Raw genomic sequence first — 15,248 nt, 5'->3', positions numbered from 1 at the left:
TTATAGATCAAATTATAATAAAGTATATTAGCGAATTTTAATAAAACATTATATTTGAATTGTATCTATCTATCTATAAAATATTAAAAAAAGAGACTGACGCGATAATATTTTCAATATGTCACTTGTATCTCTGAATTTCGCGACTTTAATTTAATCGCGAGCGAATTATGCGTCCCTGAGAGCGGCTCAGCGTGTTTAATTTCCTCCGCGATCAGGAAGCACCGTGCAAATCGGCCGGAAGTCCGCGTATACACGTAGGTAGATGCGCGCGAGGGCGCACGTGCGCTCCGACAGCGAGGCGAGTAACAGTGCACCAACGGGAACGGCGCAATTAAGTGCAGCACACAATGCCGATGCTAATGTCATGGTCGTCGGGGCAGGCGCGGCGATCGCACAATTGAACGTAATTTACTTCTACGTGACATTCGCGCTGCGCCTTGCAGTTAATTGGTATGTTGCTCTAGCTGTATATTTAAAATAGAGATGCTTCATTTAAATTTAATAGCATTAATATATTCTCTTCTTTTGCGCGGCATCATGGACGAACGAGGCGGTAAATATCTTGCGGCGATAAATCGGCAATAAATGATACGAATAATAATTAATATATATAAAATAATTAATATATATAAAATTAATAATTAATATATAAAATGTATTATAAAATACATAAATTAAGCTTGGTATGTCTATTGTTAAAAAAAATAAAATAATCGCTGTAAAAAGAGTGTATGATCAATATTTACATGTCACGGAAATACTTGAATTTGTAAAGAATAATATAAATGTTTCCATTTATTTTATCGTATATCTGCTTCGTGAAATTTTTATTTTTTTTTTTATGACGTGTCCATATTTTTCAAAGTAGTTGTACGATTATTTGTCAGGCGTAAAATCGCATTCTCGTTTGTTGCGACTTTTCTTATCTACGGCATATCTTGAGACTCACGGGCTCGTGTTGACGCGAAGCTCACTCCAAGATAATCATTCCGTAATTAGCGCTCCATGAATTGGAATTTAATTAGAGAAAACGAGCTACGGAAGGAAGAGCCTTTTTCAATTTTTTTCTACGTATTTGTTATTCATAGCGGACAATTATTAACAGCATTGACTGAAATTGAAATATACATGCGATATCTTTGTGTTCGAAAAATAAAAAGATGCAAATCCGAAAAATCCATTTTTCGGATATTCAGAATTCGCGTAAATTTTCAAGGTAAATTGAATAAGTTTGATAGTTTTCACTGTTGTAAATTATAAATGATATCTTAAGTTTTCTGTCATGCATTAACGTAATCTGTGAAGTTTACATTTGCTTGAATAATGGCTCAGTTTCATTCATTGAAGCAGTTTTTTCCCAGCGTATCAACGATCTTTATCTCGTATTCGAAATCTTTTCCATACAAAGCGTTTTTTTGATACAATAAGATCCATTATTAAGATCTCATATGGTAGCAACACGTGCCATACATTCATTATATGATATAAAATATTAATGAGTTATTTTTTTACTCTGGTAAAAAAATTGTAACAGATTCCTTTTTAAAGAAAATTTTCATAACATGATGTCATTAGTTTCATTTACACTTACTTATAAACAAATAAAAATAACCTTTTTACTAATTCAATTTAAAAAGGTATAAAGAACGCAGTTACTCGCATTCTCTTTATTTCATTCTTCTTTTTAAATAAATTAGGAATTTTAATTCCAGGCTTTCAGGGGAAAAACATCTTTAGCATTTAAAAATATTTAATGTATTTAATAGTTAAAAACTTGCAAAAGAAATGATGACTTTATCTCGACAATTTTCTATAAGAGCCTTTATTTTAGATTTGAATAAAAAATATATATTTCACAAATTATCTTGAATATTTAAAAATTTTCCATATGAACGAGAAAAGAATTGAAAGGAACTGAATGCTACGAAAATGTTTTTTAACTTCAGCACGGACAGCGGTTGGGACAATCCATTCAGGCCGGATGGCGATCTTTCCCGGGAAGCCGATGAGATTGTCGAGCTGATAAAAGGCGGGAAGCCGATCACGCCGACCCCAGGTCAAAACGCGCCGCCATTGCCGGGATGCGATGCCACTGGCAAATCGGCCGAGCATGACTCGTCGAGTACCAGTCCACTCCTCAAATCCGCGAACTGTCACTCATCACCTAGGCCCGGTCAAGAAAACGGCAGCGCTCACGGTGGCACCCCCGCCAAGGGCGGAAGCAATCAACAGCCTGTCAATGAAAAGGTGAGAAATAAAAAATATATTACTGGTCAACAGCTTATGAGCAATCTTTCTTAATTTATTAATCCAATCACTCGAACAATGTCTAAATAAAATCTAACAATCTATCCAATTAAATCTTTAACATTGAGATTAAAAGATATAGAGTACCAAGATGCATCATTTCATAATTTAATAATTGTTTGTTAAGATGAAATATTTCCGTTGATGCTTCAGGTCGCTGCATCGTCCAGAACCGCGACCGTGGAGGTTGCAAGGATGACGGCGCAAGGTCCAGGCGACGCGTCACAGGTCGAGCACGTCACCCTGAAGAAGAAGCCTAAGTGCAAATGCTGCGTGCTGCAGTAATGACCGCGCGATGCAGGCGGCAGAGACGTGCACGCGAGAGACGGATCCTCCTCTACTGTTGGGAGTATGATTTCAGGAACTCTTCGGTTTCGAGGCTTCCGTAGAAGTCGCAGCTGGGCAGCTCGAAGCATCGAAGAGCATGAGACGAGAGACGCACCAAGGACGCGTCGATGAAGAAACAACTGGAGATAATTGTCTCGAAAGAAATGCCGTTCCGAGCACAAAAAAAACGCCAGCATTCTGGACATGCTTGGGACCTGAAGATAGAAGATGACTTCTCGGAAAAACAAAAGAGAGTTTCATCTTTATAATGGTAAAAAAATGATATTGGGAAAACATAGGAAGATATATTTGAAATGAAGAGAATGTATGTGATTACGAGGGAGGGATAGATAAAAAAATATCAGGTTGTTGAAAACCTAAAGTTGAAATGGATAATGAAATCGAATGAAATGTCAAAGAAATTTTGCGTCTTTTAATCGCAAAGAAGTTTCGACGAAGGAAAACGAGAAGCAATACTTTAAGGGAAACGCAAAAGGTTTGATTAACCAGCACACTAGGTTGATCAAAACTTGAAGAATGAAGAGAACAGACAAATTCGAAGAGGTTCAGGAAGTTGAAGTTTCTTTTAGAATGTCTTAAAACATAACAATAAAAGTAAATTCTTATAGAGGAAGGTTGAACTCTCATTAAATAATTATCTCCGGGTACGGGAAAGAATTACATGGTCCACGTGAAAGATTAAACGAGAGGAAAATTAGTGCGCGAACGAACATTGAACCGTTTCTCGATATAGTGACACGTTTTACAATGGCGCGAGAGACCGAAAAGATAGAAAAGAAACGGGAAGAAAAAAGAAAGAGGAAAAAAAAGAAATCTATATATATATTATACATACAAAACTATATTGTAGATACAGAATGGTAGCTGTATAGCTTATATGCTTTTACTATCGTGGTTAATTATCGTCAAGATTATCGTGATTTCGAGAATGCATCGTGCGCGTAGAACGATAGAGTAAGAGAAAGAAAGAATGCATGAGAGAAAGCGCGAGTGTACGACAGAGAAAAAGGAAAAGATGAGGATGAATGAAATGATTAGCGAAAAGAGAGGAGTGCGCGACAAGGCAATGTAAAGTTCCGTAGGACGTCACTCATCCAGTAGATCTCGGTGCGAAACACACATCATCATATATGAGGAAGCTAACTCAGCGGCTTCGATCATTCTTTAATGCACTGCGAGGGACATTCGACGCATTAAACATCATTGTGTACAGAGAGTGCCAGATACACTGTAGTTTATTATATCTATGAATTCGTTTATCAGTTTAGAATTTAATCTTCATTATTTTATGGATTTTACGATTTTATTTACAGTATTTTACAGTTATAATTCAAGAACTAGTTTTTATCAAGAGAGAATTCGTGATTTTTGACACACAGTTTATGTAATAGCTAAGCATTTTATTTCATTAAATTTATCGGAGGATTTCGTAGATAAAATTTTTTTTATATCTCTCTATCATTTCTTATCTCTTTAATCGTTTTTATATTTAACGATTTTTTGTTTGAAGAGTTATTACTCTTGACAATTTGGTTTTTCGCTTACTTTTACTGCATTTCTGGAAAATCCGTATTGCAGGATTTTGATATATAATCTTTACATTCGTGAAGATTGATGCTGATTTCGTAACTACTATTTAGTAATAAGGCAGCTCGTTGATAGTATTTCTAATTTTATCTACGAAATTTTAAAGAGAAGATTATTTTTGCGCGGATACAAATGACGCTTAACGTGTTGAATGGTGTGGTTATAATAAATTTATTATGCATTTCTTTGCATCCTCCACGCGTGTCTCTTTCAAAATGTGTTGTTGAATCAATTGTTAGTTGCCCTCAAATTATCTCTTAGTCTGATCTGCTATGAAGAATATGAAATTAATCTCGAATTTTTTTTACAATGATTAAAATATATGAATTTTTTATTATGACAGATTATGCAAGTATTCGATTGTCAATTTTATTGCGATATCACATTTTTTAAGGTCGAGAAAGAAAGAGAGAAAGTTAACTCTTCTCTTATGATCAATCATGATGAAGAGAACTGCGCCTTTTGAGCATGTCGAGGGTTCGATCTTGAAGCTTCGTTATGTTCGACCGAGTATCTAGATACATTTCATTAATTATCGTCATGGGCGCCGCTAGAATTTTTCATCGGGGCTCGCATATCATTATTATTGCAGGATCGTTATTGGCTATCTTCTGAAATATCATATAAAATCCTTTGGTCAGGATTATTTTATAGGCACGTGAAAATGTGCGTTTTATTGAATTGAAAAGAATTTGTGACGACTCTTCTTTTAGTCTTTTATTTATATTTGAATATATTATTAATGCAGTATTTTATAAAATGAATTAATAAGCGTTTGTTCACCATTTTCGTCATTTCCGGAAACTCGAGTGGGTATAAATGCGTTTTCTTGCACTTTTCTCACGACGCCCATGATTTTTGTGTACCTGCGTTAATGAGTTCCGCGTTTGATCAGGGCGAATCGATTTAAAATTTACATTTTGTGACGATGAATTTTATAGTATTATATAATTTAAGTTTGCTAGTTAAAGATACGATAGAACAATTGACTTCAAATTGATTACAGAATCTGTCATTAAAATCGAGACACTTTAGTATCATTCGACTCACCCTGATTGACAGCGAAGCGGAAGTGCGTGAGGTGCCGGGGAGAGAAACCGGATTGTTTGAACGGTATCGAAGATACTATTTTCCTAATTAACGAGCCGCTCGAGGGAGAAATTTCGGCGCCTCCTACTTCTGCAATGGCGATTTTTAATGGATGAAAACAATTTATTGTGCGAACTAGTCGAAGGTATCGGGAGATGTTAACTCTTCGTGGCGGCGATTAAAAAAGAAACATCTTTTTATATATATTGTAGTTGTTTTAAATCCTACGCAATAATATCAAGAAAAAGGATATTATATATCGTTGCATGCGGAGTATACCACACGATACTAAATCTGTTAGAAATTTGAATTTTGAATTGTAAAATATGTGCTCCTTTTTAAAAACTATTGCGATATTAATAATTTATATTAAACAATATAAAATAATTTAGTTTTAGTCTCATAGAAAATAGTATGCAACAGTATCTTTACTTTTCCCATTCTTTATCTGCTTCTTTCTTACAACGTGTTTTCTCATAGCTTACGTTAATCTTCAAAAGAATTCTCCGGATTTTGATGGATTCGGAAATGTTCGATATTTCGCGTGCCGCGAAGAGCGATCGAGCACAGTTTGCGCAGCGCAGTGCAAACGAGAGAGATCTGTAACGCGCATACCTACACACGAGAACCTCTTAACGTCTGTTCCCACGCAAAATGTTGACTCTGCTGAGCTTACAGATATTAAACGAATATTAAATGTCTTGTTAAAAAAAAAAATAACATGTGAAGAATGTATTGCGACTATTTACACGAGGTTTACAAAGATGGATCCAAAATATCACAAATTTAAAGTATGTTAGTGTCGAAATTACTGTCATAACTATATAATTTGTTGTATAATATATAAAAATTTTATGAGTTTGTGATTCTTCGGATCTCTTCTTGTAGGCCGATAACTTCCAATAAATCACCGCCCATCCTCTCGGCATTCAAGAGTTTCCTTTTCAAAAAAATGCAAAATAATAAATTACGAAGAGAAAATATAAATTTGGAGAGAAACGCGTAGTTAAAAATTATAATACTATTATATTGCTGCTCATTAGTGACTCACATGATGTTGATAGAAGTGTCTGAATTACGAAAAATGTATTATTTATTGAGCATGCAAAACAGCTGATCAATTCGAAATACCTCTCGACTTCATCCATCATATAAAGTTGCAACGACACACATTAACACGTTTTCGTTTGTAAATATCATGCGTTATTGACTTGCTTTTTATCGAAGAAGAGGAATTCTCTTACTATTTCAAGAAATTCTCCATATCTTGAAATTCCATATCTTAAAAACATTGGAAAAGAAATTGCAATTAAAATCTTTATATATATACATATAAAAGTTTTACATTGAAAATTTTCTTTCTATAGAACAGCTATAAAGCAATAAAAAAAAATCTGTCGATTATTGATAATCGTGCAATGATTATAAAATGATGTAATTATTAAAACTATATTATTTTGTTTGGCTACGCAACAAATTTTGCCATCTATACATAATCAAGATTTAATGCATGAAATTAATGGATGATTTCGCGATGCAAGGAATTAAACTATAAAATAGCGCGTTTTATAATTTTATAATTTTCCACTGTTTTTCCTACGATATCTGTTTATGTTTCTATGCATCTATTATATACGTGGACGGATTCACAATCTGCGATCCTTTCGCCGATGAACGTCAAGTGACGAAATCCTGAAGACAGCCGAGATTATGTTAATTGATACTACAAACACGGGATATACATATAGTGATATGCACATATCTTTACGAGATCCAGGTTTGTCTCATTTACAATAGGATGTTATTATCTAGAGGCATTAATCTTTTTTGGCGTTTTGCCAATGATTGATTTATCGGTGCAACGACCTCTTTAAGTTTCTTATTACTAATTTTTTCGCGATACAAATTCATCTAAAAATGACTATTCAGTATTCTTCTCGTTTATTTACATTATGTAAAATATCAACTTTTTTATTATTATCGGATAATGTTTAAATCAATTATGTTATTAATTTTATATATATTTCTCTTGATTAATTGTTATTATCTCATCATATTTATATGTTGTATTATTTGTAATTTTTTTCAATTAATTTTATAAAATGACTAACTATGTTCTCTCGCGTATTAATTATCGTTAAATAAACGCGCAGTTTATCGTGCCATTATTGGTTTGCAGGGAGTTGGCTACCTATTTAGGATCGATACACGAAAGTATGTCAGCTATAATCTCAGTCTCGGTAACTCGCGTCGTACGCGTGCTCCAATACGCGCCACTGCTCGTTTCATTCACGATCCCCTCAACCATCCTCGTGATACTCTCGAACGTCGTAGCGATAATTAAAAATAAACGACGAGCGAACACAACAATTATCAGACCGAACGAGAAGCGTGCTAGAGTAGTTTGACCCACTATCTTTAATAAGGCTATTTTATTTACTTGTTTAAATTATATTGTTGATAAATTATTTAAATTTTTTGTTAGATTGAATAATAGAAATTTTATTCATTGTTTTTATGAAATCTCTTACATGACCAAATTTTGCATTTTGGGAAAGAAGAAACTGTAATAAGACATAGTCTTATATGTGCGTATTGATTAATTCGATTAACGTATTATTTAACGTGGAGAATAGAAACTTGCCATCTCACCTTTCACTATATAAGATGTCTCATAAGGACAATGCGATAAAATCTTGATCCCCTATTGTTACACATTAAACTTTAACCAGAGTCATGTGATTTTTACTGATCGGCGCTAAGATATGATATAATTAAAATTTATTAAAATTTATTTATATACTTTCCGGTTTTGATCCTTGCATATATGCACATATATCTTTAAAACTGACATTTGAGCAAGCGTCGTGGGAAGAAACGGATGAAATTATGAAATGATAATGAATCGATGATCGAATGCGAAATGGTCAGTGTCTGTTCAAAGATGCTTTCAGACTCTTGCACAAACATAAATTATGCTAACTTGATTAATTCTAGACAATTTCTGACAGATTATGGCGCCTATGACCAAGATAAAAAGAAATAATAAATTATAGTTCTCTCGCACCTGAGATTAAGAAATTCTAGACAAATTTTTCGACAATTTCGACAAGTTGATTATTATGATTAAAAAATAATAGATGAAAGATTAGTATATAAATTAGAATTTATCTCATGAATCGAAATAATAATCTATTTATGTTACACTTATTTTATGCGAAGGACAAAAGCCTTTATTTTCTTCAAGATGTTTGAACAATATATTTAGTTCATCATTTTTTGCAAAAGGAAACAACAGATAAATTGATATGCAACAGCTAAGACGATATGCAAATTAATTAACATTTAATGCGTAAAGTGATATTAATAAGTTTCAATCTCGGAGAATTTGTCCACGTTAAATTTTATCAGTAAAAACGTCGAGAGATAAATTAAAATAATACGACGATTACGATTCACTCTCTCACTTTTCGCGGCAAAAATTCCCGATGAATAACATTTTATTTATTATATCGCGTCGTTGCGTGAATACCGGACTATAATTTTGCATGTACGTCGTGCTCGCGTTGCGCAAGAATATTTTTGTACATCTCTTCGAGACTTCTCTTCAACGAGAGAGGAGGTGTATCGAACCTTTTGCCAAAGTTATGTAACTTCGAGAGTGATGGCGTCGCGTTTCGTTCTCCAGTATATTGATAATCTTCATAGTTACAACATTATAGTCAAAAATTCGCATTCTACGATTAAATGTAATCGAAGGATAAGATTTCGTCATACATCTTTGAATCCTTGGCTTCTTAATTTTTCGAGACTTCGGCTTCTTCGGGGATAATCTCATGATTTATCGATAATGTGATCAATTAATGAAGGAAAGATTTCATTATATTAATAGATTATCACGTATCTGAATTTGAATAAAGAGTTTGGTATGATTTGAACAGCAAAATCTTTCCACTAAGAATGTATTAGTTTTATTATAAAATACATGTAACATTATCTCGAATTCCTTTCTTTCTCGATTCAATCCATGGGATCGGTATCGGTCGCTACTGTTGTCGGAATGCAATGGGTTTGACAATTGGTTCGATATCGGTGGCAGAAATAAAATGTCAACAGAAACGGCGGTGCATCCTATTAGAAGCGAACGTATCCTATTAAAGGTTCAGAGATCGCATTGTTCATGCGCGTGCCCTTAAAACGAGCCAGATCGTCGGGATGGTCGTGACAACAATGGCCTTTTAAATCGGCGACGATAAATCCACGTGTGTCTCCCGGTACATTTAGACTTGCATATCTATTCATCCTCCTAACGCTACTTTATTATAAGCACGATAAGTAGCAAAGGTAATTGAATTATTTCTAAGATTCAAAGAGATTTTAAATTAACAAATAAAAATTCCATTGACAATTTTTTCATAAATAAATATTTTAATAATTTTATTTAATTTTTAATAATTTTAAATATTAATAATTTTTAATATATAAGTATACAAAAAAATACAGAATGAGTTAATGAAAGATTTGCGCTTTTAAGGCACATTTATCATTAATCACATGAAAATTGATATTCATTGATGGGTGGATTTTTATTGAAAATTTAAGTCGCCGACATAGAAGTTGTATGTGTTTATTTATTAATCGATTCAAAAAATTAATCTTTTTCAGGTGATACTTCAATCTTACTTCGCCTGTTATGACACTTACGAGGGTGTTTATAATTCTTGTATACTTCGCATTATAGTAATTTATCACTACTTCAAAACCGATTTTTCTCTAATAAAAATAACGCGTCAGGTTTCAAATTACTAATTATTCGTGATCCTTACAATTATACAGATTATCTAGTAAACGACACTTAACGAATGTGAACAGCAGAAAAATAATAATCACACGAGAATTAATCCGATAAATAATGATTTACTCCCCCTCATAAAAAGTAGGATCTACCTCTTACTATTGACAAAGTATTCTCTCACTACCGATATGCAACGAGATTGCTAAATGACATTTCACTTCTGTCATAAGTCGATATTTTCTCTAATAATCCTTCAATTCATCGACTTGTTTACTTGTTTACATTTTCAAACAATGTTCCCCAACTTATAAACATACATGCATACGATGTACAGAATGAATAATCGGCGATGATTGTTCATATCGCGAGTCGCAAATAGACATTCGCGCAGGTCGTCTTCTCGAAGTAATGATCAGAGGGGGAACAGCATCCGATCGTTTTCATCGGGTATATAAGGCTGGGGACTCGCAGGTGTACAGATTCGCCGACAGGATTTTGTATATAGTCTTAGTGTAAAAGAGGGTATGTCTATGCAAGATATAGAATCGCGTTCTGGGTGATGCAGTGCGAAGTGCCCTCTTCGTTTTCGTAGTTGTTATCGTCATCGTAACTGACAAGATCACGATGGGTCGTCGCGGGATTATCCATTCGCTGGTATGTCTTGCGGAGAAAAATTCTGCGTAATGCGCACAAAAAATTTATATATATATATATATATATATATATATATATATTTAATATTTATATTTTATATATATCTTAGTTTATTTATTATATATTTTTATTTTATTCACATATTTTTTGGTTTGCATTTAACATGTGAGGTAAATAAATTTAGGAGAGAAATAAATTTAGTTACTGCTATATATTGTCAATAAAGATATTCTTTTATCAATAATAGAGAATAGAGAACATAATAAAAAAAGATACTTTTTATAATGTTTGACAATAATTTTTTATAATTATAAGATATATTTTTTATCTTTTTAAATGTTTTTTGATGATATTTTAACTTCATTGTTAATTGCTATTTCAGAATATAATGCTTTAACTTTTTGTTATATTTTTATGAAAACAATGGGGTATGACATCCATACACAACTAAATCCGGCATTGCATTCCAATGAGAAAGATATAAAATGTGTCGCGCGTCGTTGTAAATTACATTTAGACGAAGTTCTTCACCGGAGAACCGCTACCAGAATTCCCGTGGATGCTGGATGCCATTCACGACTGATTACACGAACAGCGCGAATCGCTCGTAAATTTTGCGCTCGCCGCGCAACCTCATTGCAACGCGCGATGCATTTGCATCTTGGGGAAAATATACGACCGCACTAACTGAATCGTTTGCATCGCACGTGAGGCATAATTCGATAAGTATGAGAATATAAAAGAAATAAAGAAGTCTTGATAATCGATGCCTCTAAAATTACACGCGCGACAGATGCTTTAGATTTATTTATTTTAAATTTCAAAATGTATCAAAGCGTTAGAGTTTCATTAATCTTTTTTAATTATTTAATTAATGTTTTATTAATCTTTCTATATATTTTCAATTTTAGATGAATTTTATTAATTTTTTTTGAGCGCATAAATTAATGATGTGCTAATTTAATCTCTATATAAATATTTTGCACGTCGATTTAATAGGTATTCTTTCTCTCTTTTTTCTAATGTCGTGTTAATTGCTATTTAATCTGATAGCTAATGTCGTAACTATTTCTACGAATCTTCAATGACACAATATAAGCGACATTCCGTTATTAACCTTTTTGCGTTCAATTTCCCTTTCATATTTATATTTCTACGCTCGGAAAACTGGTTAATAACAGCCTTTAGATTAATAACTCAAGTGCTGAATCTTTTTAGGAAACCAGTTACATCTTTCTCAGATAAAAGATACCGCTGTTAAATATCGGTTGTCTCTTATAATATACAGCGTGGCATCAGGGGTTGAGAGTTCATCTTCGTTGAAATAGTGCGCGATTTCCGATGCCACTCCTTTGAGATGATGCGAAGCTCGCGATTGCGTTTTCATAATCGCGCGGCCGGTTATCGGGCCCCGAAGCGTTTCAAACGCAGACCCGGCCGGTCGGTCATCGATTAAGTAGAAAGTGTCCTTTTCAGAAGGATCCACCACCATCATCACCATACGCGACGAACGGAGATTGCTGATTATCCAACGTGGCGCGCCGCATCGGTCGCGAGGTCACCCTCGGTCGTTCGTAGATAGATGTAGTTCATTAATTATCTAACAGCTCAAAGACGAGGAAAGATGCTATTACTTTGTCAATTCTTGAAATCCATTTTCTCGAAAAGAAGTTCTCGAAAGAAGATGTATCCTACAATTTTCGATTTATTTTTTTTCACGTAGAATTAATACAACTTCTCTTTTGATTGTTTATTTAATTATTATTTATTTAATTACAACGAGGTATCTACTTCTTGGAAAAACATGGAAAACTTGGAATTTTCAGGGGTTTCTTTTGTACCTGGAAATATCAGGAAATTCTTATGGAATTTTATTGACACACAAGGAATTAAAAAAAAAAAATTCTCTTTTTAATAATTTTGTTCTTATATTGTAAACAACTCTCTGAAAAACACCAAGTTGTGAATTATATATTTAAAATATGTTAGAAAATATATAGTATGTATCTACCTCTGTTTAGAAATTTAATTTCTTAATAAAATATTAAGTACGTAGTAAATATTTTTTATGGTTATTTTTAATGATAAAAAAACGAAAATGTTATGCAAATGAAAAATATATATCTTAGGAAAGTTATTAGTTTTTTCAGTATATTTACAAATTTATCACTTGAAACTTAAATGGCTTTACGTTTTTCCTTTGTATGAAAGAAAAACATTAAAAACCGTACAATAAAGAATTTATTTTCAAAAGTTGCATAAAAAATTTTTTTAAATAGTCTCCTTATTTGAAATTTTGAATAAAAATGTCCCGGAAGATCAAGGAATTTTTAAGAAACTTTTTTACAAAATTTGAGTAGACATCCTGTATAATATCCTGAAGAAAGAGAGTAAATAGTTTATAGTATAATATTATAAAATATGCAAATATATTATTTATAAAATACGCAAAATTAAGATTTACATTTTATAACTAACGAATTAATTCTCTCTTACAGATTTGGTGTTTGCTATCATTCCCGGTGTACTTTACCGAAAAATTATCCCCGAATCAAATAGCGCCACTGTTCGCGCGTGGTTCCGGTGGTCTGATCCTGAAACCACCCTTCGAGAGCGAACCAAAAGGTGCCGCGAGTCCACCGGCTTCCACTAATATTGTTAACGAGGATGGCGTCGAGAGGAAGGAGACCGCCACCTTCAAACTAGTGGATGGCGAATTGGTCCGAGTAGTGGAGGGATCTTTCGCCTACAAGAGTCCCGAAGGAATTCCCGTTTCCGTTCAGTAAGTATATGTTCTATATATTTTTTGATCGTGACACATAAAAGTTTTTTTAAGTTTTTAGAGTCTAATATTTTGAGTCTTATAACATGTTAATTATTTAATTGTTCTAATTATTATATATAAATCAGATATATCTAAAAATCTTATATATCTAAATGTTTTTGATTGTAAGTTTGATTCTGAGCTGAATCTCAATCTAAGATCAAAGTTTTTCAAATATTCGACTGTTATTTAAATTTAAAAAATTGGAGTTTGAATTTGGATTTAAAAACATTGACAGTCATTTAAGAATAACTTTAACATTTAAGAATACTTATATGTCAATTAATTGTACAGATTTTTTTGTCATTTTTTTGCAATTTTTAATTTAAAAAATAAAATAGTTCTTAATAAAATGTTAATATTGTAATTAAAGATACAAAAGCGTATATTTTTCGTAACATTTTCAAAAAAGATATAAAAAAGCATGAGACATAAAGTAATCTTTGCATTCACAAGCTACATGGCTGATGAAAACGGATATCGGGCTGGATTCAGGCTAGGCGCTGCTGCAACCGGCGAAACGGGGCAAAAAATCGTTCCAACCAACGTCGATCGAAGTTATCTGCCACCACAGTAGAATGATTCCAGCTAATTTTAATTAAGACTGGTCTAAATACATTTTCACGTGACATTATTTGACAGCAGGAGGATATTATTTGACAGTATTTTTTGTCAACAGCTGAAATGATTTTATTTGAACAAAGATATCGAGAATAGTTTTCGTAAATAGTTTTCAAACTGTGATTAGATGAATTAAAGAAGAAAATGAGGTTGAAAAATATATAAAAATATCTTTTCTTGGCGAATTTTAACTAAATTTTATTTAATTTTGACATCTTTATGTATAGTTGCGCCGAAATATTTATTCCAACAAGTTCTTAAAATTATGAACAGGTATAATCAACTAAATGTTCGCAGAGAAAAAATGATTATGTATTAAATGATATCGTTTTATACATTCACTAACGCATTTATAAATCTACCGTTCAACATTAGGTGAACATATTAATTTGATAAGAAATAATACAAAATATTAAAATTCTAGTATGAATTTTTATAATATAATTTTTTTTATATTGTTACAGTTGAGTCATTTCACAATCTCGTAAACAAAATTAAACAAATCTTTATTCTCAATTTCACCTTTAATCTTCATTTATTTATTTAATATTCTCACATTTTAAAACAAAGTATATACGTCCAATATAAATTTATGTATTTCGATAATTTCATTTTATGCATATGTGAAAGAGATCAAAAGTGACACACACACACACACACACACACACACACATATATATATATTTAAAAAATAGCGTAAACAGAAGAAATTACATTTATATTAAATGATTTTAGCTATTTATAAAGTAAAGTAGTTTAGTTTAAAAAAATTCGATTGTGTAAAAATAAAAGCATTCTCTGCACACGTTAAGAAATAATATCATATATTTTTTTTAAAAAGGAAAAAACGTTGCAAAATGTTACAAAAACATTTTTTAAAAAAGTCTATTAATATGTCTACTATTTGACTTTTAAATGAGTATTTGCGTCACATTTAGCAATAAATATTGTTGCGATGAAACATATCGTCTCCTAAATTATTTTATCTAATATATATTTAAATATATATTTAAAAATATT

At 32.3% G+C, this 15,248-nt stretch overlaps 2 protein-coding genes across 4 annotated transcripts in view; both read left to right on the top strand.

Moving 5' to 3' along the window:
* The window catches only part of LOC145967019 (uncharacterized), a 64,993-nt gene extending 58,926 nt beyond the window's left edge, over positions 1-6,067 (top strand). For all 3 annotated transcript variants that reach the window (XM_083091598.1, XM_083091597.1, XM_083091596.1), the window contains 2 exons: positions 1,950-2,250; positions 2,464-6,067. In XM_083091598.1, the coding sequence (XP_082947724.1) occupies positions 1,950-2,250; positions 2,464-2,595 (433 nt within the window). In that variant the 3' untranslated portion in view covers positions 2,596-6,067. The remainder of the gene's footprint in view (positions 1-1,949; positions 2,251-2,463) is intronic.
* Positions 6,068-8,567: 2,500 nt separating this feature from the next.
* Positions 8,568-14,905, top strand: LOC145967024 (larval cuticle protein LCP-22). Its single transcript, XM_083091607.1, has 3 exons — positions 8,568-10,783; positions 13,282-13,565; positions 14,064-14,905. The coding sequence occupies exons 1-3, from the start codon at positions 10,754-10,756 to the stop codon at positions 14,182-14,184; spliced, it is 435 nt and encodes a 144-aa protein (XP_082947733.1). The 5' UTR covers positions 8,568-10,753; the 3' UTR covers positions 14,185-14,905.
* Positions 14,906-15,248: the final 343 nt, after the last annotated feature.

Source organism: Camponotus vicinus, unplaced genomic scaffold (genome assembly GCF_025532165.1).
Source record: "Camponotus vicinus isolate PSW18456_S1 unplaced genomic scaffold, iyCamVici1.0 SCAF_2, whole genome shotgun sequence".
Lineage (NCBI taxonomy): Eukaryota > Metazoa > Arthropoda > Insecta > Hymenoptera > Formicidae > Camponotus > Camponotus vicinus.
Note: the sequence above shows the minus strand (reverse complement) of the source record. Positions and strands in the feature narration are given on the sequence as shown.

What these genes read in the sequence shown, in the direction of transcription:
- LOC145967024 (XM_083091607.1), top strand. Translation starts at nt 10,754, where the DNA reads ATGGGTCGTCGCGGGATTATCCATTCGCTG. An exon ending in GCGGGATTATCCATTCGCTG is followed by an intron (nt 10,784 to 13,281) that starts GTATGTCTTGCG and finishes TCTCTCTTACAG; the next exon opens with ATTTGGTGTTTGCTATCATT. An exon ending in GGAATTCCCGTTTCCGTTCA is followed by an intron (nt 13,566 to 14,063) that starts GTAAGTATATGT and finishes TGCATTCACAAG; the next exon opens with CTACATGGCTGATGAAAACG.